Genomic DNA, 24,030 nt, shown 5'->3' with positions numbered 1-24,030 from the left:
TTTGTTTCTGCATTCTGAAAGTAAATGTTTTGTTCGGCTTATCAAATGTTATAAATGCTCATGTTTACATGCTAGTATATGCTCTCTGCTTGCTGAGTTGTTGATAACTCACCCCGTTAATCTTCATAATATTTCAGATCACAATGATGGTTTAGCTGAGGATCAATATTAGAGTCTATGGAGAAGATTAGCAGTGATTTGTTGTTAGGTATCTCATGATATTAGTATTGGTGTCGGAGGTTAATTATTTTCTTAAGTTTGCTTTAATGGATTTAGACGGTTTATGGAGAATTATATTAATGTTATATTATTTTTAGTTGTTATTTGAGACATGAAGAAGAGTTGATTTTATTTGGGTTGTTGGATTGAATATTGGATAAATGAGTTTATATGATTTATTTAATTGGAGTATTTACGTTTGATTTGAGGTTTTGGAAAATATATATTCTTGAATTTGGAAGTACTCTAGCCTTGTTAGAGTTGATTATCAGGTTATATGAGTTAACTCTCCGGACTCTCGGAGACGGGGTGTTACAGTGTGTGGCTGTTCAGGGTTGAGGAGCGGCTGTTTTGGGCTGTTTGAATTGATTAATAAGTTGGTTTGTGAGTGTTGGTAGTGGGACATGTCGAGAGGAGTCGATTGGCTTGAAAGTGTATTTGTTTTTTTTGCTTGACGTGTATGCGATGATTGGTTAAGTAAATTGGAGGAGGTTGGACTAAATATCAAAGTTTTGAATTCCATTCATGTGATCTTAACCGAAACGGAATATTTTGGTAATAGTACATTTTAGTATACCATTTTGATATAGTAGTTATATAAATAAATTATATACATAAATTATATTCTAAATCTTAAAAATATCAATATAAACATTAAAAATATAATATGCAAGACACCATGAGTACTTGCTCCAGAAAGAGAGTTTATTCAGCAAAAGAAAGAAAAAAGTTAAGAGAGAGTGTTTTCTAGTTGCTCCAGAAAGCTAAGAGATAGAGAAAAATCTTTTTTGAGAGAAAGTTGAGAGAGAGAGAGAGAAAGAAAGAGAAGTGATTGTGCTTTTTTGTAGGTGGCCATGTTTTTAGGATAAGAGGAAGTTGGGTGTGAATTCAGGGCTGTTTTTAGATTGTAGAAGCTAGGGTGACTTCTTTTATCTTTCACTACAAGAAATTAGAACTTTTTCAGTGATTTTTAGATTGTCGCAAAAAAAAAAAAATCGCCTCAAATAGCCCTTATTTGCGGCGATTTTTAACTCACCACTGAATTCCAATGCAATGTATTCAAAATACTGATGCTGAATTTACTATTCACTTAAGGTAGGTTTGAGGGATGAGATGAAAATTTTGTATTTTATTTTGAAGTTAAAATATTATGTTTTAATATTATTATTGTTTTGAAATTTAAAAAAGGTGTATTGAGATTTGAAAAAGTTGAATTGTTTATTATATTTTATATGGAAATTTAAAAAATATGTAATGATGAGATGAGATGAGATGAGAATTTTATGTTTTGTTTTGGTTACCAAACCTGCCCTTATTTATGGCAACTTTTGTACATATTGTGGCAACTTTTTTTGCCGCAATAAACTATTGTTACTGTAACAGCATTTTCTTTCCGTCAAAAACGAAAATTGCCGTAATAGATATTTTGCGGCGAAAATAGTTGCCGTAAAAGTCTTATGCAACTAAGTAATTCTTATTAGCGGCGGATAAAAAGTGCCAAAAATAAGCCTTTTACCAAATTTATGAGATAATTGTACAGGACTATTTACAATTATTTTAGTCACCGCAAATGAGTATTTCTAGCCATTTTCTTAATCGTCGAAATAAGCTTCATTAGAGTTTGCGTTGATATTAACTCGCTTCAAAAAGCTGACAAAATTTAATTACCCCGCGTTTTTCTCATTTGAGAGGGATATAGAAGAGGATGAAGAGGAAGAGGGTGGCCAGTTTGGACGACATAGAAGAATGTTGTCAACACATATAACCCAAAGGCAGGTAACGAAGTCCTGCACTTAAAGGAAGAGATGTCCCAGCAGAATTCTGCAGAAGAAAAGTACTGTGCACAGCAAAGCAGGGGATTAATAGCGCTGTTCAGTTTTATGCTTCAAATTACAGAACTGTTCAGTTTTTAGCGACGGCTCCACGAGTACTATACAATGACTTTTGGCTTAGATTTTCTTCAAAAGATCTAAAAAAAAAAATCAGAATTTTCGTGTCGTGTCGTGTTATGTTGGGTCGAGTCGGTACATCTAAAAGAAAAATGCCTTACGGCTTGTTACCTTGTTTTTCTCTGTGATATTGATATATATAGGATGATATTTTATGGCCAAGTCCTTCCACGTTTTGCTACAAGGAATGGCAAAGTCCTTCCAGATCAATATGGTGACCTTGGACATCACCAGTCACCAAAGAAAAATATGACGTACTCAGCACATTTGTCCAGAAAAAGAAAAAGAAGGTTTCAAGAGGAAGGAATGACCAAGTTGGCTGGTATATTGAAAATATTAGTAGGAAAGTACTTGCCGTGTTCAGATTTACAGACATTTCAAGGTCTCATTGACACTGTTGATCCTATAATTCTGGTTTCTCTTGTTGACTTTTATGGTCGTGGGAGCATATATATTATTATTTCCTAGTTTGCATCTCCAGCATGTGATTTCCTTCTTCAGCAAATCAACGACTTCTCCCAGTACTATTTAATACTGCAAAGAGATCATAACGCATCTATGAATATCATAACTTATGACTTCACCCTTTTAAAGGAGACATTTTCAATCGATCATGAAGTAAAGCTTATGATGCTGCTTTGACAAAGTGCTAGACTTTGCAAGTTGACCAAAAGTTTTACATTAAATTGTTTATTTTAATAATAGTAAAATTTGTATCCATGTGATTTCTCTATTCACAAAGGGTCTCGTATTACATTCTCTTTTTATCATTTCGTTTGGATAGTGGAATATTCATTATTATTTATTATTTTATACATATTTTTATTATTTTTTTATTACTATTCACTACTTATGGTATACACAAACTTATCGTGTACAAAAAATTCCATATTTGGGACTTTCAAATCCTCTTATAGCAGGTGGCTCGTCACTTTTTTCTATTTTTGAAGATACAAATTTGCCAATTGGGATGTCATGAGAGAGCAAATAGAATTCCCATGTTGATGATATATGTAGTTGGTCGAATTTTCTAGTCTGGCATCAAGAAGTTACACAAACAAGATATTGTGAGAACGATAAGAAAAAATAAAGTAAAGCATAAATCAATCACAAAACAGAATTTACGTGATTCGGCAACATGCCTATATCCACGAAACTGTAGAAGATTTTATTCTAAAAAAGTGAGAATACACTTTGGAGCAATGTAATGTTTTTTTCTCACACACATTCTCTCTCTCTCTCTCTCATTATATTCTCTCTGTTTTTGTGTCTTTCTGGTGGTCTTACAAGCAACAAAACATCATATTTATATGTATGTAGTGGAAAACCTAAAAGACGTCAACTAAAGCGCGAATTCTCTACCTAAGCCTTGCTCAAGCCAACTAAAGAGCAAGTGTTGAGCTTCTCAATGTTGGACGCTATAATGAGCATATCATCTACACACAACAATAAAATGATATAAGAGTTGTCAAAGTACGTACGTAGCAATAATGGTTTGCTTGACATTTGGTCTACTCTGAACTGTACATGAAGTTGTCAAATTTCCTGTACCATTACTAGGGAGTTTGTTTTAAGCCATACAAGCTTTTCTTCGATTTGCATACTAGACTCTCATTCCCTTATACTGCAAACCTCTTAGGCTTATGCATGTAGATGTTTTCTTCTAAATCGCCATGGAGAAATGTTGTTTTCACATCTAACTACTCAAAATGTAAAGCTTCTTTAGCCACCATTCCTAGTACTAACCTGATAGTTGTGATTTTCACAACTCAAGTGAATGTCTCAGAGTAGTTAATGCATTTCTTCTGCTGAAAACTTTCACAACAAGTCTAGCATTATACATTTTGCTGCCGTCATGCTCAGTCTTCAATCGGTATACTCACTTTTTGTGCAAAGCTTTCTTCCCTACTGGAAGTTCAGTCAGCTCCTATGTTTGATTCCCTAACAAAGAATCCATCTCATCCTTCATGGCTAACTTTTACTTGCTCGAATTCTGATCTTGCAAAGTTTCCTCATACTTTTGTGGCTCACAACTGCCAGTCAGCAAAATATAACTCAAGGTGGATGAGAACCGCTACGGTGGTCTGATAGTCCTAGAAGACCCGCAAACAGCAACTATAGGTGTCCACTGATCTGGATGTGATTGCAGAACAATAGGAATGGGTTCACTAGACCCATTATCCTCGTCACACACACCTCGACTCTGCACTGTGATCTCAAGAAGCTCATCCAAGCTCACGAACTCAAACTCGTGAGATACTACATCTACTACTGTACTAGACTTATCATTGTACACGACTTTTAGCTCCTACTCCCTTTACATAAAGATCACATTCCTGCTCCTGATGCTTCTCCGACTCCAATCATCCCAAAAGCGATAGCCAATAAAGTAACACTTTCTTGATTTGACATCAAACTTATTACAAGCATCAGAGTCAATGTGAATATAGTAAACACAACCAAAAGTTCTTTGATGAGAAAGTTTCACCTCTTTTCCGCTCCAAACCTCCTCAAGTAGTATATATTCCAACGAAACTGATGGCCCTCGATTGATCGAATAAACTACATTGCTAACAACATCTTCTTAGAATGTTGGTGGTAACCCAGAGTGTGACCTCATGCTCCTAACATGCTCATTGGTGGTCTTATTCATGCGATCAGCGACACCATTATGTTGTGGGGTCCCGGGAATAGTCTTCTCCATTATGACATCATACGTTGAGCAGTACTCCTTGAATCCTCCATCAATGTACTCTATACCATTGTCAGACTTCAAACATTTTAGCTTTAGGTCTATTTCTGTCTCAACCAAGGCTTTCCATTTCTTGAATTCTTCAAACACGTCAGCTTTCAGTTTCAAGAAATAGACTCATACATTTCTATTGTAGTTGTCAATGAAAGTGAGGTAGTACCGAGAACCTCCAAGAGATAATATCTAGGAAGTTCCCCACAGACATAGATCAGTGTGTACAAGTTCCAGCTTTCTTGATCTTAGTGCTTTACCGCTCCTCAAGAAACTAACATTTTTCTGCTTCCCTAGAATGTAGCTCTCACACATGTTCAGATCAACTGACTTCAACTCTAGTAGCTTTCCCTTCTACAGTAGTTGCTTAATGCCTTTATAACACATGTAACCAAGTATGTAGTGCCACAACTCTATAGTATTCTCAGTTTCAGCAGTAGCAATCGTGTCTCTCAATCCCAATGTCATGTACATAGTTATAGTCTTCTGACCACAAGCCAACAACATCGCTCCTTTTGTGACCTTCCATATGCCACTCGAGAAAACTATCGAATGACCATCATTATCAAGCTATCCCACAAAGATCAAGTTTTGCTTTAACTCAAGAATATGTTTGACTTTCTGCAAAGTCCACACATCCCAATTTGGGAGTACAATATCCACATCTCCCACGCCCACTACATCTAGTGCTTCCCCATCAGCCAAGTACACCTTACCGAAGTCACCATCAACATAGTTTTGCATGATTTCTTGATCTGAAGTGGTGTGAAAAAAAAAGCTTCTGAATCCAAGACCCAATCCTCGACCGGATTGTGAACTGCAAGAAGTAGAGCATCATGTACTTCCTTAGTTACCACATTTGCGGCATCATTCTCTACTTTCTTCGAATTTTTTTAGATCCTTTTAAAGTGTCCAGCCTTGCTACAATTCTAGCAAGTGCTCTACTGCCCAGAGCTTAACCTGCTCTTGCCCCTATTCCTTGATTTTGATCTACCCCTGTTTGAGTTCCTGTCATGTCCTATGTCCCGAGTATCAATATTCAATGCGGAACCTGAACCTGAGGTCTCACCAAAGTCTCTCTTGCGCACCTCCTCATCAAGAATCAAATCTGATATCATCATATTTCAACTTCATCATCCCGGCAAAATTACTCATAATCATTCTCATGGCCTCCAAACTATGCTACAATGACACCAATAGGATCAAAGCCTGAATCATATCATCAAACTCAATTTCTATTGACGACAACTCATTTGTGATAGTATTAAATTTATTCAGATGTTGGGCAACCGATGTACTTTTTGACATCTTCAGGTTAAATAGTCTCTTCATTAGATATACTTTGTTATTCGCTGATGACTTTTCATACATGCCGAACGAAGCCAATGTCATAATTTCCTTGATAGCATTGTGTGAAACTAATCTTGATAGGGTCAACCAAGTAACCCCCAGGACCCGTCAATCTAGCAGGTCCAATCAGCTTCTTCCATCCTCTGCTTATTCCCCATCAGAGGAAGATGAAGTCTCTTCCCATAGAGATAATCCTCAATCTGCGTCCTCCAATACTCGAAGCATTTGCCATCAAATTTTCTAATTCCAGGCACCTTCACTTCTTCTCCAACCATTATTCTCCCTTAGAACTGAATCTTGACTCTTAATACCAGTTGTTGAGAAAACGGTAAGAGAAAAATAAAGTAAAACAGAAATCAATCACACACAACACAGATTTTAAGTGGTTCAGCAACGTGTCTATGCTCATGGACCTATACAGGATCTTATTATGAAAAAGTGGGAATACAATATGGAGCAATGCAATGCTTTTTCTCGGACACTCTCTCTCTCTCTCAAGTTTTTTTTTTCTCGACTGTACAAGAAACAAAACATCATATGCGGTGGAAACTCTAAAAGAAATCAACTATCGAGTTATTCACTAGACTGAGTGTTGAGCTAACTCTTTACCTGAGCCTCGCTCACGCCAACTAACAAGCAAGTATTGAGCGAACTCTCTGTCTGATCTTCATTCAAGCCAACTCTCGAGCGAATTTTCAGCTTGCCTCCACTCAAGCGACGAACCAAGCTCCATAAATCCAATAGACGTCTTTGAATTTTCTGTTCATTGTATAGGAAATGTCTATTTATAGTTGAATAAGCATGTGGTAAATAGGAAATACAATCAAGTCATAAATACAAATACAACCAAGGCTTATAGCAAAATATTTAGTCCTAAGAATAATCCATAATATGGCAATATTCGAAGATGAACCAAATTATGAAAATACTCTGAGATATATTTGGAAATATTCCTAGATATACTAACATCTCCCTTAAACTCGAGGTTGCGAAGTCAGCTGGAGTTTGAAAACAAGATCACCCAGTCGACTAAATGGATGGGATTTCGTAAATATGTCAGCAAGATTATCTTCAGAGTAGACAAAATGTAAGTGAAAGAGGCCTTGTTGAAGATATTGATGTACAAAGAGACAATCATTTCAATGTGTTTAGTATGTTCGATTTCATGAATATGTCAGCAAGATTATCTTCAGAGTAGACTAAATGTGAGTGAAAGAGGCATTGTTGAAGATATTGACGTACAAAGAGACAAGCAATTTCAATGTGTTTAGTATGTTAATAAAACACGTCGTTGTGAGCTATATGCATAGCACTTATATTATCATAATGTCCGCGAGCACTCGTCATTTAGGGAGCACCCATGTTTGTCATTTAGGGAACTTTGTCATGCGAAATTACTACTTATTCCAAAAGTTTAGGCTTATGGGAAGTTGTAGATTTTATTATTTAATTTGTATCTTAACACTCATACTTAATGAGTGGACTCAACATATGGAATATTTAATTAAATAGAACTAAAGTGTATAGTCAAGATTCCGACTCAAGACTTCTGTCCAAATATCATGTAAAGTCATCACTTATCTCAAAAGCTTAAACTTATAAAAAGAATAGATTTTATTATTTAATTTATTTCTTAACGTACTTTTTTATGAATAAAATTATCATTTTCTCAGCAAAATTGTAAAGTATTAGTCAGTGGGCATGCATTTTGCTTATTAAAAAAAATAAGCATGCATTTTTTGGTCTGATTTTTCGCATCTGCTTTCATGATAGTACTGCATGGTGCAATCGTTTTAGATAAAGTCTGCATATCTAGGCTGAAGACTTTTACGGTTGGACTCTTGCTAGAATTTAAATATAAGCTCAAGAGGGGCCGGTTTTAGACCCCTGAGCCTATCATCTATTCTTCTAATATATAATTTTGAAGGATTAGTTTTTTATGACTTTTGCTCTTCTCTCTCATGACTTTGGATTAAATTTTAAGATGTGACCGGATCTTTTATTACAAAATCTATTCAATATATATGTTAAGGCGTACACCTCTTGTAAATCCTCTTCATTCTCCCCACTCTGCTTCAAGTTTATGCTTGTCCTGACCAAAACTGCTGTTTTTCCTCCCCACCAAAGTGCCTAAAGAGCTGCAAATATAGTAATTTTATTTACATCTTTTTAAGTATTATCATAAGATTGTCATCAAATAATTGAAAAACTACTTATTATTTTTACTTATTTGTCAGACATTTGATGCCACATTAGAGAATGATAAAAGAACGATGAATAGCATTTTTCACTCTAAATGGATCTTCTGCAATGATTTAAAAATTGGTACAATGAAAGAAGTACATACATATACATATATGTATATATCTCTCTTTTAAGAATAAGCAGAAATTTCTCACCAATTATGAAACTATATTTCCGAATAGAAAGGGCTCCTTGCTTAGTTACCGGGCTACCATTTGGGAGAGTGTTGTATCATTGATGGAACAATTTTCTAGTTGGAATTGAGATTTAGTTCCCTCATCTCCGTTTCTTTTTGTAGAAAAAGCAGGAATTTTGGGGATTGTAAGAGCAGCACTCTCACTTTTTAGCATTGAAGAAACCTCCAAAATGGATGGCCTATCAGTTGCATTTTCCTGAACGCATAAAAGACCTATTTGAAGACATCTGATTAGTTTACATGATGAAACTGTATCATCTATAGATGGATCCATAAACTCCATACCTTTCCCTGACTTCCACAATTCATATACCTGAAATTACAGAAAATTCCCCATAAATTAATGTTACCGACCATGATAAGTTAAATTTGATTTTTGTTTGTACTTATATATTATGGAAGAGAGTGCTGAACCAACATACATATTCAAGGAGGTTCAAATCTTCATTTAGACCATAAAAGCAGGCATTCTTCTTCCCACTTATGATCTGTAGAATTAGAACTCCAAAGCTGTAAACATCGGATTTAGTAGAGTATAAACCTTTTTTAACATATTCCGGTGAAACATAACCACTGCATTGGTAAATTGTACACAACAATTAGTCTCGGATGAAAAGAATGCTTAAATTATTAAATTTTAATAGGAAGAATACTCACTATGTTCCCACAATCCTGCCGGTGTTTGCTTCTTGTTCATCTTTACTGAAAGTCTTTGCCATACCAAAATCTGAGATCTTAGGCTTCATTTCATTGTCAAGTAAAATGTTGCTAGCTTTCAGGTCTCAATGAATTATTGTCAATCTTGAGTATTCTTGGAGATATAGAAGTCCTTGAGTAATCCCTTCGATTATATGAACACGCTTTGTCCAATCCAAAAGAAATCGTTTGGCACTGTCTGCATTAATTTGATAATGAAATACCAGTTTTCGGAGTAATGACTTGAACAAAGGACCAAAATGCTATTGAGTTCACAAGTATTTTAAGAACCAGAACAATTTGTGTCAACCCTCTCTAGAGCTTAAGCTAAAGCTAAGTTCACCTTGATTTATATTTAAGCTTAACTCTGGATGGCACCAACCACCAAGAATACAAAATTTGTCTTTACTCACACTACTTGCCACCACTTTCATATACGCTGAACTAGGGCCCATGTGGGGCATGAATATTAGCTTCTACTTTTAAAAAATTTGAAAAAATTGTAACACAAATTACATTATGCTAATTATGAACAAATAGGATTCTTACCAAAGAGGTAGAAGTCCAAGCTTTTCTTTGGCATGTACTCATAGATCAACATTTGTTCATCCCTTTCGATGCAAAATCTCAAAACTCTTACAAGATTAACATGTTGCAGTTTTGCTGTTAGTGTAACCTCATTCTTGAACTCCTCAAACCCCTGTGTTGAAGCTTTTGAAAGTTTTTTCACTGCTATTTCTAGTTTGTTTGCTAGTACACCCTGCAACATACACACACATCCATGGTTAGTGTTATAAAGGTAGAACATGCAACACATATGCAGCAGCCCGGTATCTGATAACTAGGCATTGTCTAATTTTAGATTACCAAGCACTAAAAAAGTTTACCTTGTAAACAGGACCATATCCACCCTCTCCTAGCTTATTTTCAAATGAAAATTTATTCGTAGCCATCTCAATATCAGCATAACTATAGACTTCAAGATCCGGAATATTGGTGTTTAAGTTTCCACTAGTTGATATACCATTTACTTTGGCTTCTTGTCCTTTCCTTGCCTTTAGTATAGTCCCTGAAACCGAAGAAGACAATAAGAGAAAAAATGTTTAAAGATATCAATTTACAATATATGTTGAATTTAGCAGAGTGTTATTATAACTAGGACAAAAGAAATTACCTGTAGATTTGACCTTTCTCTTCCTCAAATAACAAATCACCCACACTAACCCTAGAAGGAGAACAATTGTAGCACTACTCAAAACCAAAACAATCACTAACAATCTCCCCTTTTGGTTCTGATTTTCATCATCGAGCTCCTCTGCTGATGGTCAAATCATTTCACAATCAGAGATGTAAAACCATGTCATAAAATTAACCAATTTGAACCTTATCATATACCAATTGTAAAAGTCATTGATGATGTATTAGCAAAAGGAACTAAACCAGGGTAAACATAAATGGTTTAATTAATGTCACCAGTTACATACTTACTAGAATGATATCTACAAATTATGTATCAGGAATGAATACATTTTGAATAGACACTACTATATTCTAATTTCGACCTGTAGCTAGAGAAAACACCCAATTGTCATCATGGTTGGGTACTTGCCAAACATAGAAACCAAGCAACCTCATTTCCTTGGTATAAGAAACCTTAGTTCTGACATCCTCCACATCATCAAAACCAATCCATAATGATTCAGCTATGCAATAATTTTTCGCATAAGTGGAATTGTACATTAAAGCATCCCCATATATCCAAATATGATCTTTGATTGGCTTAAAGGTCATACCTCCTTCGGTTGTGATGGTTGGACCTGTGGCTGGTGCACCTATGGCGTTGTCCTGGGAATCTACAAGATTCCATGCATAGCCATTGAAAGGCAACCCCAAAACCAACTAGCATGAGGATAAGCCCCTAGAGATCTAGGTGCGAATACCATAATGTGTATTGAGTTGGCTCGTTGGATCATACAAAGCCGCATGAGCAGCCTGACGTTATCCCACTTAGGTGCATGGTAGTCATAAGTAATAATATTTAACCAATTCAAGTTACTCTTCATTGAATCTACTGGGAAAAAAAACTGATCCTAAATTTGGCAACTAATGAACTACGACAGTCAAGAGCAGTGGTTGTTGGCTAGAATTTTTAGCCTCGTACTCGGCTGCTACTCGCTACTCTTCAAAGAGGTTGCCCATGTTGGTGACATCAGAGCTTGTGCTCGGAGAAACCCAGTTCAGGTCTAGACCCTAAAATTTAAAGTACTCTTGCTATTTTAATGGAGGAATCCATGAAAGACATTCTATGCACAGAACTGTTCACCATTAGTGAAAAGATCTCAGCTTGCCTTTCCACCTCTAATAGAAAGAAGGGTGGTGATTAATGGGTTTCTATGTTTGATAGTGTCCGTGAAGACGGGGAAGTTTTTCTCATCATTGGACAAGATGGATAGCTCATAACTTGAAGAGTTAATCCAGCAAAAGCACAACAAAGGTGGGTAAATAGTGCGGGATTTATGTCTGAAAGCGGGAAATATTTGCCGGAAAACTAGCAACCAGCTTTTACCCAAGTCTGTGCTTCCGAAGGGTAAAATGCTAGAGATAAGAAAAAAAGAGGGCGATAAAAGTTTTAGAAAGCATTGAGGAAGGGTCGTTTGGAACTCAGAAGTATAGATTAGCTCGCAAGGTGTACTGAAGATGGAACCAGCAGAGACACAAACAACATGGAAATATGCTTGCATCTGTGCAGACAAAAGAATAGATCATCATAACACTAACACTACCATCTTAACAAGTTTGTGTTGACGAGGCAAGGTGATTTTTCTCAGTTAGGGTTTGTGTGAGTTTTTTCGTGTGTGCTAGGGTTCGACCTATGCCCACGCTGGGAGGCCCTCCAGTGGCCTAGGTTGCCTGCAAGATTGAGTTGGGTTCTGTCAAAGGTTCTTTGAAGGATGGTGTTGGAGTTTCGGTGGGCGAAAACGGTAAAGAGAGGGTTGAGAAGGAGGCGACTTGAACGGTGAATGGATTAGGGGGTAATTGACGTACATTCGTTCAAGCGCTTCAAAGGCCTTTGCTTGTAGCCAAGTTTTAGCTACCTCTGAAGAAACCATAACAGATTAATGGAGAGTTGGGTTTTGTGTTTTGTGTTTTCTGATGTTGAGATGGATAGGGTGGCGGAAGACCTCAAATATGCTTTAGTGTTGAAGTTTTCATCATCGAGGACGTCAATAGATGTGTTGCAGCTACAAATAATTAAGACTTGGGGTTTCGCTGAGGTCCCAATGATTAGATTTATGGATTAATTCCATGTGTTGCTTCATCTGGCTAATGAGAAGGATTATCTACAAGCATGGGCGAGAGAGTGTAGTGTGGTGGCAAGGTGCCAATTTCGGTTGTTTAATTGGTCCATGGATTTTGACGTGTAGAAGGAGCCGTCCATTGCACCACAATGGATTTTTTTGCCATTGCATTTGTACAGGTTGGATTGCTTGCAAATTCTTGCATCTCGGGTTGCCGTTGCATCTGTACAGGTTGGATTGCTTGCAAATTTTCACATCTCGGTTTGGCAAGTTTCTAGGCACTGATAATGCTAAGTTGTATAGAACGAGGGCAACGAGGGTGAGGTTGTGCATGGAGGTTGATCTTCAAGATGAGCCAATTTCTAGTTTTCCATTGGTGATAGGACAAGAAAACCATTTGTGGCAGGAAATAGTTTATGAGAAGAGAGATTTTTATTGTAACAAACATTATCAACAGGGTCATACAGTGGTGATATGCAGGTCTGGTGATAGGTCTAAGACAAAACTGTTACGGAAGGAGGGGCTGAGAATGCCAAGGAAGGAAGCAGTGGAACAAGTTTGGAAGGAAGTTGGTCGTAAAGAAAATCAGCAAAGCTAGCTTAGTGATACATGTTGACGATGTTGGGACTCAATTGAAGTTGAAGGATAAGAAAGGGGAGATATAGGGAAACCCAGTAGTAGATAAACTGGATGGGGTAGTGCAAATTAGTGAGGAGGAGGTAGAGAGGGGAGTGGTTGAGAAGGCTCAAGAAGGGGAGGATGTTGAGGTGGGGAAGGTTATAAAGGTGGGTGTAATGGTGGGGGAGAGTGATAGGTGTGTGGTGAAGGACAGTGGTTTGCAGGATATAGAGTTGCAGTGTGTGGTAATGGAAGGTGGGGAAGGATAGATGCCAGTATTGGAGGAGGAGTGTGTTAATGACAGGCCAACTGAGGGAGTTGAAGGGTTTAATAGGTTTGAGGTTTTATCAAAAGGGGATGGTGATGTTGTATCTGATTCTCAGAAGGATTACCATCGGACCCTGGCTCTCAAAAGTTGTTGTGTGATTCGAGGTTAGGGGGTGCTAAAGATTCAGTTGTGAGGAAGTCTCGCAGGTCAAAAGGCCAACCTCAAAAATTGAATTTATGACAGACAAAATAGTGGTGTGGAATATTAGGAGTTTGGGGACATCGAAAATGAGGTTGAGGAAGTTGGTGGTCTCGGAGCCATTTCAAGCTGTAGGAAAGATGCAGAGATGGGCTCTTAGTCTTAAATTTTCAAAGTTTAGCTCTGCTATATGGGCTGGTGGTAAAATATGGGTGTGTTGGAAAGAGGATGTCGAGATGGATATTGTTGGTGTTACTAATCAGTCTTTCATCGGGCTTTTCTCAGATATGGGTGGCCCATTGTTAGGGACTTTTATTTATGCAAAATGTTCTCAGATTGAACGTAGAGAGCTATGGGGACATTTGTTTAGTATTTCGAATGTGGGTGTTTCATGGGTGGTGATGGGGGATTTTAATATTATCCGATCGGGTGAGGAACGTGTAGGTGGAAGACCAAGGCCTCTTACTGATATGGAGGATTTTAATGATTGCATTGACAGGTGTGGACTTGTTGATTTTTGACTGGAAGTGAGGTAATTTTCATGGTGTAATGGTCAGCATAGTATGGCCAGAAGTTGGGCAAAACTAGACTGAGTGCTAGTGAATAATGCATTTGTTTCTAAGTTCGGTGATGCTACTGCTTAGCTGTTAAGTAGGAGAATATTAGATCATTCGCAGGTCTTATTGCAGCTTTCTTCGGGTTTTGAGAGATATGGGCTGGCTCATTCCGTTTTCAGAATATGTGGACTTCACAAGTGGATTTTCTGAAAGTGGTAGAAAGCTCATGGAGGAAGCTGATTGAGTGCAGTAGTGGGTTATTTAGATTGGCTGGTAAACTGGAGAGGTTAAAGCATAAGCTGCACACTTGTTGCAAGGAAGTTTTCGGTCTAGTGGATGGGATTATTCGGGAGTTGGAGGTGCCTTTAGAGCTCTTGGAGGCAGCGTTGCAAGCTAGCTTTTCTGAGGCTGTGGAGGAGAATTTATTGGTTAGCAAGGCGGAGCTTGAAATTTGGGTAAAAGGGGAAGAAACGAGGTTGGCGCAACAAGAAAAAAATAAATGGTTGTTGGAGGGTGACTAGAACTCCAAATTTTTTCATGCTATTATTGCGTTGTGGAGAAGGAGTTCATGTGTGAAAGAGATGAGATTATCTGATGGCTCGGCCCTGGATTCTCCCGAAAGGCTGCATGACGAGGTTGTGCGGTATTTTGAAGGATTTCTTCTCAAGAAGGGATGGGTTCATTGCTGAATCTGGATAATTTATTTTAGCATGTTGTTTCAGATAGTGAAGTTAGGAGTTTGATGGAGGAGCCTTTGGAGAAGGAAGTGGTTGTGGCATTTTCTTCTATTGCAGTGGACAGTAGCTCGAGGCCAGATGGTTTTGGGTCAGCTTTTTATTTAGTTAACTGGCATATTGTTTAAGATGATGTGATGGAGGCAGTGAAGGAGTTCTTTAAAGGTAATGATTGATTTTATTTTTCTCATTCATTGTTCTTATTCCAAAGGTGAAGAATTTACAAAGTTTTGACAAGTTCCAGCCGATAAGTCATTGCAACATTTTTTTATAAGATGTTCTCCAAACTTTTGGCATCTAGACTATCTTTACTACTTGGAAATATTATTTTGCCTAAGCAGAGAGCTTTTGTGAATGATAGAAATATATTTGAGAATATTTCTCTTACTCGAGAGATGTCGAAGATGTTGTATCGAAAGGCTAGGGGTGGTAATATTATGCTGAAAATTGATATGAGTAAGGCGTACGATAAGCTGGATTGACGTTTCTTGGATCATGTTTTATGTACTCTTGGATTTTCTGATTATTTCTGAAAACTGATTAACAATTGTGTCTCGACACTGTGGTTTTCTATTATGATGAATGGTACGCATAGAGGTTTTTTTTAAGCCTAAAGGGGGTCTATGACAAGGTGATCCGTTGTCGCCGTATTTATTTATAATTATGGAAGAAGTGTTGTCAAAGATGATAAATAACAAAATGCCAAAGGGGTGGATTTTGCCATTTTCTCATCCTATAAATGCTCCTAGAGTTTCTCATATGTTATATGCTGATGATGTGGTGGTTTTTGCCAATGCGAGTAAAGGCTTGATTCGATGTTTAATGGAGGTCTTGAGAGAATATGAGAGTTGGACAGGCCAATAAGTGAAGCATGATAAATCAGCCACTTTTTTCTCTAAAAATTTGGCTTATAGTAGAACAAAGGAGATGTTGTTGGACACTAGTTTCACAGAGGGTCAATTCCCATTTACGTATTTGGGTGTTTCAATTGCTAATGCTAGGTTGAAGATTAGACACATTGAGCCATTGCTTAAACGAGTTGGGAAAAAGTTGTTAGGTTGGAAGAGTCGTTTGCTATCGCAAGGTGATAGATTAATTTTGTTGAGGGGTGTGCTTTCAAGCTATTTATTGTCTGCGCTTTAGGTCCCTAAGGCTGTGATTAAAAAATTAAATGGGTTGTTTGCCAATTTTTTCTTGGGGAGAGCAAAACGGTAGAAGTAAGAGGAAATGAAGATCGTGGAAGAAGATGTGTGTTCCAACGGAGGAAGGGGGAATTGGGGTGTGAGACCTTGTAAAAGTGCATAGATCTTTGTTTTTAAAGTTTGGGTGGCAGTTAATGGCGCAGAATTCATTATGGGCAAGGTTCTTTTGGGCAAAATATATTAAACATGGACATATCTCTTTAAGTGTTGATGGCAATACAGGTTCGGCATTTTGGAAGAAAATTATTAAGGGGTTGCTTGAGCTACTGCAAAATGCAAGGTGGAAGGTTCGAGAGGATCACATTTCGCTATGGTTTGACAACTTTCTGGGCCATGGCCCTCTATGTGAAAGGGTGAAAGTGATTGAAGAACTAAACATTAGACTTCAAGAGCTCGTTAATGATCGGTGGGATGTTGAGAGACTACAGTTGCTATTGGTGGCGTAGGAGGCTAGTGATGTGGTGGCTAAGGTTGTTGCATTGAGGCATGTGAAGGACGTATTAATCTAGTTACTGGAGAAGAATAGGAACTTCTTGAAAAAATCGGCATGGGATTTATTAGAATTAAGATGTTGAGGTTTGCTTGGGCAAAATGGGTATGAAATAATTTGTTCTCGAAAAAGATCTCTATATGCATGTGGAAAGTGGCTTTTAATTACTTAAGCGTGGATGAGCAGGTATGTAAGTTGGTGATTCCTTTAGTATCTTGTTGTAATTGTTGTAAGGCAGGGTATGCGGAAGACTTGGAGCATGAGTTTTGTAAAGGGGAGTTTGCCATGGCTGTCTGGAAGAAGGTTTTGAGAGAGGTGGGGATCCCGTTTGTAGCTTAACAAAGTTGGCGAGAGAGGGTCCAAGTTTGGTTTAACAAGGCATCTAGGCAGCCACAACTTGGGACATTAATGGGTTTGATTTCTTGCATTGTTGTATGGAAACTTTGGCTTAGAGGCTGTACAGCGAGGATGGAAGGCTGAGACGAAAACCTGTTTGAGGCTTGGAGCTTGATCAAGCATTGGGTGTAGGTTCTTGCGAGAAGAATTTCTAAGGAAAAAAGGCTTTCACAAGGGGACTTACGTGTGCTTCAAAATATGGAGGTTTTAGTTGTGGAACAGAGAACTATAAAGGTGTAAGCTGTTCGTTGGTTGAAACAAAGCCCAAGGAGGTTAAACTTGAATCTGGACGGTAGCAGTCTTGGCAATCCAGGGCCTGGAGGAGGAATGGGTATTTTACGGGATCATGTAGGGAATCTTTTCTTTGCTTTTTCTCATCATTTTTGTACATGTTCCAATAACGAAGCTGAGCTTCGGGCGATTATAGATGGAATAAAGATTTGTCAGCAGTTGGGTCATTTTTTAATTAATACAGAGTGTGATTATTTGGTGGTAGTTTCATGGCTTGTGGATAGAGACTGTATAGTGTGGTATCTTTGGGATTATTGGGACCAATTGATGGGCTTGTTGAAAGGTTTTGACTTCTCTATCAAGTACTTATGTAGAGAAGGAAATTAAGTGGCGCATGCTTTGACTAGGTGCGGTCCGTTGGGAGAGGATAATTTGTTCATAGATGTTTCTTAGCTTCCACGTTCTTTGAGAGACTTGTATAGATTGGATAAAATGGGCAAGACATACATTAGACGGAGATGGTTTTTTGTTTTATTTTATGTTTTTTCTATTTGGTCGGTGAGGTTGGTTTTATTTGTTAGGGTAGATTGGATTGTTTATTTGAAGGTTTTCTCCACTATTAGTGATGGTTAATAAAGTTTTTGAGGTTCCATCCTTTTCTAAAATAATAATAATAAAAAAAAAGAAAGAAAAAAAAAGATCATAAGCAGGAATGATTAGGTGTTAGTAATTTCCATCCACCTCATGTGAACCGAAAGTGCAGACAATGACTATTTGCACGGCAGTAATCTCTGTTACAGAACACCTCGCCCCCCCGGGGCGGGCGGGCGGGCCGCCACCAGTGTAAGATATTTGTAACTCCTTGGTTGATGGCTCATTGGCGGGTTTAAACAAGAAACGAAACCAGTACATGGATTCTCTTTTGCTAAAAAAATTGACCAATTGTGACTATGTTCGTTTTAGTTCAATCCAAAGGAATAAAAGAAACAGATCACGAGGAATTCAACACATCAGTGATATGTTGGGTATGTTAAAAATAAGATTTATAAATAGATTTTCCTGAGAAATAATATGTAACCAACCTGCTGCTCTAGAAAGCACCCAGTTGTCGTCATTGCGGACTTGAAACATGTTGTAACCAAGCAGACCCTTTTGCTTTACATAAGAAACTTTAGCCCTAATAGCCTCCACATCGTCGTAATTAATCCAAGTTAACCCAACCGTGCAGTAATTAACCACTGAAGTAGCATTATACCCGGAAACTGCTTCTTGAGCATAGTTTCTAATGTACCATTTGAAGTACTTATAGCCCATGGAACCATCCTTTGTGAACGCCGGACCCGTAGAGACTGCACCCACCGGATTCTTTTGGGGACTCGTAAGTGTCCACGCATAGCCATGGTAAGGCAAGCCCAAGACCAACTTGCTCAGCAAAAAACCTCTTCTCTTCCACTCATTTATGCCACTATCCGTATTAGCCAAGTTCGAGGGGCCATACAAAGCTGCATGAAAGTATGTGACTCTGTCCCTACCAGGCAAATAGTTATCGTACGCTGTTACATGTACCCAATCCAAGTTCCTCCTCATGGAATCAATTGGGTAAATCACTGAACCCAAAGCTGGCAGACGATTGCCGGCCATGACCAGGAGTAACTCTGGATTGCTTGAATTTTTTGCCTCAGAATTTACAGCAACTCGCCACTCGTCCAAAAGGGTACCGAAGTTGGCCATATCCGAGCTACTTCCTGTTGGCACAAGCCCAGCAAGGTCTAAACCTTGAAACCCATAGAGCCTAGCTGTCTCTATGGAAGAATGAACGAAAGAATTTCTATAAGAGGACTGGTTTATCATTGAGAAGAAGTTTAACAAATGCTCTCTGCCAACCCATATCGACAAAAGCGTTGTAACGAACGGGTTCTTGGTTTTTACAATGTGAGCGAAGGTAGAGAATTGTTGTTCGGTGGAGGAGTTGATGGAGAGGTGGTAGGTGGAGGAGTTAACGAAAGTGAAAGCGCATATAAGGTGCGTGAAAAGCTTAGAATTTAAATCGGAAATGACATTTCCGATACCCATATAATAGTAGCCGGCTTTGACCCGTGATTGTGGGGTTGAACAGTGGCATTTGAGAGCGAGATATAGGAGGATGAGGAGGAAGAGGGCAACCAGTTTGGACGACATAGAAGAATGTTGTCAACACGTATAACACAAAGGCATGTTCAGGGAAATCCAGCACTTAAAGGAAGAGATGCTCCAGCAGAATTCTGCTGAAGAAAAGTAGTGCAAACAGCGAAGCAGGGGATTAATAGCACTCTTCAGTTTTTATGCCTCAAAACACAGAACTGTTCAGTTTTTAAGCAACGCATCCACCAATACTTTGCAATGACTTTTGGCTTAGATTTTCGTATGAAAATGATATTCTTTACGGAATCTAAAAACAAAAAACTCAGAATTCTCGCTCGTGACGTGTCGGTACAAGCTTGTGCCATCGGTTTTCTCTGTGACATTGATATATATATATATATATATATATATATAGATATTTTGTGGCCAAGTCCTTCCACGTTTTGCTACAAGGAATGGAAAAGTCCTTCCAGATCAATATGGTGTCATTGGACATCACCAGTTACCAAAGAAAAATATGACGTACTCAGCATATTTGTCCAGAAAAAGAAAAAGAAAGTTTCAAGAGGAAGGTATGACCAAGTTGGCTGGTATATTGGAAATATTAGTTTGAAGAATGTACTGGTGTTCAAATTTACAGACACAAGGTCATTGACAATGTTGATTCTATAATTCTGCGACTTCTCCCACTATTTAATACTGCAAAGAGATAACGCATCTATAAATATCATAACTTATGACTTTACCCTTATAAAGGAGACATTTTCAATCGATCATGAAGTAAAGCTTATGATGCTGCTTTGACTAGTTGACCAAAAGTTTTACATTGAATTGTTTATTTTAATAATCATAAAAGTTGTATCCCTGTGATTTCTCTATCCACAGTCTTATATTCCATTCTCTTGCTCACAGTCAAGGTCGAACCAAACTAGAACACTGTTTTCAAAATTCTGGGGAAGAAAGGTTATCGGGTGATGGGGGAAGAAAGAAGAGGGAACAAAATTCTGAGGGTGGAAAAAACAACGGTGCGTTTTGCACCAAGCTGGGCTGGGTTTGGCACCTGGGTTTGGGCTCTATGCCTGGGGTGTTACAATTCACTACTTATTGTTTACACAAAGTTCCATCTTTGGGACTTTCAAATCCTCTAGCAGGTGGCTCGTCACTTTTTTCTTTTTCTGAAGATACAAATTTGCCAATTGGGATGTCATCTGAGAGCAAATAGACTTCCCATGTTGATGATATATGCACTTGGTTGAATTTTATGAAGAATCCAATTGAAGAGCGAGTGCTCAGCTCCTCAATGTTGGACCCTACAATGAGCATATCATTTATACACAGCAGTAAAATGTTATAAGAGTTGTCAAAGTGCGTAATGTAGCAATAATGGTTTGCCTGACATCTGGTCTACCCTAAACTGTACATGAAGTTGTCAAATTTCATGTACCACTACCTGAGAGCTTGTTTTAGGCTATACAAGCTCTTCTTCAGTTTGCAAACGAGACTCTCATTCCCTTGTACTGCGAACCTCTCAGGCTGATGCATGTAGATGTCTTCTTCTAAATCGCAAAGGAGGAATGTCGTTTTGACATCTAACTACTCAAGATGTAAAGCTTCTTTAGCCACCATTCCTAGTACTAACCTGGTAGTTGTAATTTTCACAGCTAGAGAGAAAACCTCAAAGTAGTCAATGCCTTTCTTCTGCTGAAAACTTTCACAACAAGTCTAGCCTTATACCTTTTGTCGTCGTTGTGCTCAGTCTTCAATCGGTATACCCACATTTTGTGCAAAACTTTCTTCCCTGTTGTAAGTTCAGTCAGCTCCCATGTTTGATTCCCTAACAGAGAATTCATCTCATCCTTCATGGCTAACTTTTACTTGCTCGAATTCTAATCTTGCAAGGTTTCCTCATACCTTTGTGGCTCACAACCGTCAGTCAGTAGAATGTAACTCAGGGTGTATGAGTGTAACACCCGGGCCAGCCAAGCGACTTTCCAAAAATTTTTGAGTTTTAGTTAAAATCATTTGGGATTACGAGTAAAATTTTTAGAAGGGAGTTTGAGCCTAAGATATTTTTGGCGGTGTATATTTTTTTTTATAAGTTTGATATTTAGGTTTTAAAGCTTAATGGATCAAGTGGATATTCATCAAAATTTATGGGATAATTATATCTATACATATATATATTTTATTTTTTTTTTAGTTGATTAGAGACCCAAAACTTTAGATAAAAGCAATGCCTTAATCTCGTTCAGAGCCCAGCCGTGAGATCGCGCGGGTCCAGACTCCACCGCACGGTTTGCGTCCAATTTCCTTTTTCATGCACGTATCTCCCTTCTCCATCTTTAGGTTTCATCTGTTTCCCACTTATAGCTCTTATATATATATTAAGCATTTCTCAACTCTAGAATAAGTGCCGTTGCCCCTCTTCATCACCCTCAGCCATCCGAACTACTAGCATCCATCCTCCACTGTGAACCACGGCTACCACCCCAACCAAGAGACAAACGACCGAAACCACCTTGTTCTTGCAGCTCAAATCAGAGCATTTGCTTCCTCCACGTCGTTCACCACCGATCTTAGTCCACGCACAGAACCTCAGCCACCCAGGTCCACCACTCAAGCCGCGCGCCATCACCCTCTCCACGTAAACCAACCTCTGTTTGCACCACCGAAAAACAGAGCACCAGCCTTCCTCCATAGTGAACCCCAGCGCCGCCACCCAAACTGCTCAGCCTCAAGCGGGAACAACCGGAAGACGCCGGTCGTACGCTCAGGTCCGCCGTGACCACCCTCGGTAAGCCAAGCTTTGTCTCCGTGCTCTGTCTCCCACCGTTCTCTCTCGCTCACCTCTCCCTCTCTCTCTCTCGTGCTCAGCGCAGCTCGACGGAAGCTTCGCCACACGCCTGCTCTCCAGCCGCTCCGCCACTGCCTACCCAGTCCAGTCATCGCACGCTGCCGCCTAGTTTCCCCTTGAGTAAGCCTTGCCGCAACTCATGTTTTAGTCTTCTTTAGTGTCTGTTAGTTGACTATAAGGGAAGCAGTATATATTAGATATTTCGGTAAAGAAGAAGAGTCAGTTTTTACCTTCCTACCCTTTTATTTTCTAAAACATGTTTTAAATTTTTGGAAAGGCTTTCAATGGACTACAAGACTTGTGCTGATGGCTTAGTTTTAACTGATTAGTGTTTAAATCTAATGGGCTATTTTTTGTGGACTGGGCTTGAGATTAATGAGACATACGTCATTTTGAAAGACTTGTGTATTTTTTTTATTTTATTTTATCAGGCTTGATTTTATTATGTTTGATACACGGTTTTAGTAAAAAAAATTTTAGAATGATCAGTAAGTGCAAAATCTTATTTTGAATCATTTTAAAAGAATATTTTTGATTTAAACAAAAGCTATGGTTTTAATGGTTTCGATATAGTTATGTTCTTTTTTTTTTTTTAGTTTTATAATTTATAGTAAGGTCTCATTCGTAAATAAGTTAGAATTTAATATTTTAGTCGGAGTTATTAAATTGGATATTGATGAGTTTAGAAAGTGATGCTAGTATTTTAGGAATAATGAGAATTTTCGATTTTGAGGAATTAAAAATAGGTTATTTTAGAAGTTTAGACTTAAATATCGAAATAAGAGATTGAATAGAAATTTATAAAAATTTACGTGATTATTTTATAGGTGACAATTAAGTTTGTTCGGCATTATTGAGGAAATTTTCGAAAAAACTAAGAAGTCCAGGTAAGCGGTGTCCCTATGCTAGATTTGCATAAAAATAAAATAGACTGAGGTTGATTTTTGAAAATATGCATGTTTTGTCATGAAAAGAGATTTGAAATACCTCAGTTATTTTTTTTTCTGCATTACTCATAAGATTCTATTTAAAAAATAAAGTATTTTCTGGCATGACTGGTGTAGACATGAACTATTTTGTATTTTGTTTCTGAACTGTGCAAAAGAGAGCGAATATGAAAATTTATGCATAAAATTATGTTTTGTGACTTTCTGAAAACTCTGTTTTGTTCTGAATATGTTCTGTACTCTGATATGATATCATTTCTGAAAACTCTGTTTTGTTCTGAATATGTTCTGTACTCTGATATGATATCATTTCTGAAAACTCTGTTATGTTCTGAAAACGTTCTGTACCCTGATATGATGAAATTTCTAAAAGCTTTTGGCATGACATTCTGAATCGGGATGTGGTTTGTGAATGGTGACCTATTTGACCTACCACGGGTGCTAATAGTGGCTTCTGTTTCTGGTGCACCCACTTTGGAAACAAAGTGGTTTTCTGGTGGTCTTTCCTGTATGCACACTCGGGGCTCCGAGAATAAATAAGGGGAAGATTCACATTCTGTTTCTGCTCGGCTAGCTACCGAGGTTTGCACAACCCTACCACGGGGGTTAAACATGGCCTCTGATGCGATATGATGCTCTGGTACGAGGGTGGTCAGTTATGCTATGCTAAAAGAATTTGAATAAGAATATTTTTGAACTTTCGCTCTGATATTTTTAT

At 38.1% G+C, this 24,030-nt stretch overlaps 1 protein-coding gene and 1 pseudogene across 1 annotated transcript; both read right to left on the bottom strand.

Moving 5' to 3' along the window:
• Nucleotides 1-8,696: 8,696 nt before the first annotated feature.
• LOC109000630 lies at nucleotides 8,697-9,852 on the bottom strand (annotated as a pseudogene).
• Nucleotides 9,853-17,385: 7,533 nt separating this feature from the next.
• On the bottom strand, nucleotides 17,386-19,568 carry LOC109000995 (class V chitinase-like). The gene is made up of 2 exons (XM_035685832.1): nucleotides 18,473-19,568; nucleotides 17,386-17,570 (listed from the first exon to the last, which is right to left on the bottom strand). Exons 1-2 carry the CDS (start codon nucleotides 19,566-19,568, stop codon nucleotides 17,386-17,388), a joined length of 1,281 nt encoding a protein of 426 aa, XP_035541725.1.
• Nucleotides 19,569-24,030: the final 4,462 nt, after the last annotated feature.

The sequence above is a fragment of the Juglans regia genome, chromosome 15, assembly GCF_001411555.2.
Source record: "Juglans regia cultivar Chandler chromosome 15, Walnut 2.0, whole genome shotgun sequence".
NCBI classification, from domain to species: domain Eukaryota; kingdom Viridiplantae; phylum Streptophyta; class Magnoliopsida; order Fagales; family Juglandaceae; genus Juglans; species Juglans regia.
The sequence above is the reverse complement of the archived record's forward strand: the minus strand, read 5'-3'. Positions and strand labels throughout refer to the sequence as shown.

Coding starts and splice junctions, on each gene's coding strand:
- LOC109000995 (XM_035685832.1), bottom strand. CDS start 19,568: ATGTCGTCCAAACTGGTTGCCCTCTTCCTCCTCATCCTCCTATATCTC. Junction 17,571..18,472: donor GGTGCTTTCTAGAGCAGCAG/GTTGGTTACATA, acceptor AATCGCCCGAAG/CTCAGCTTCGTTATTGGAAC.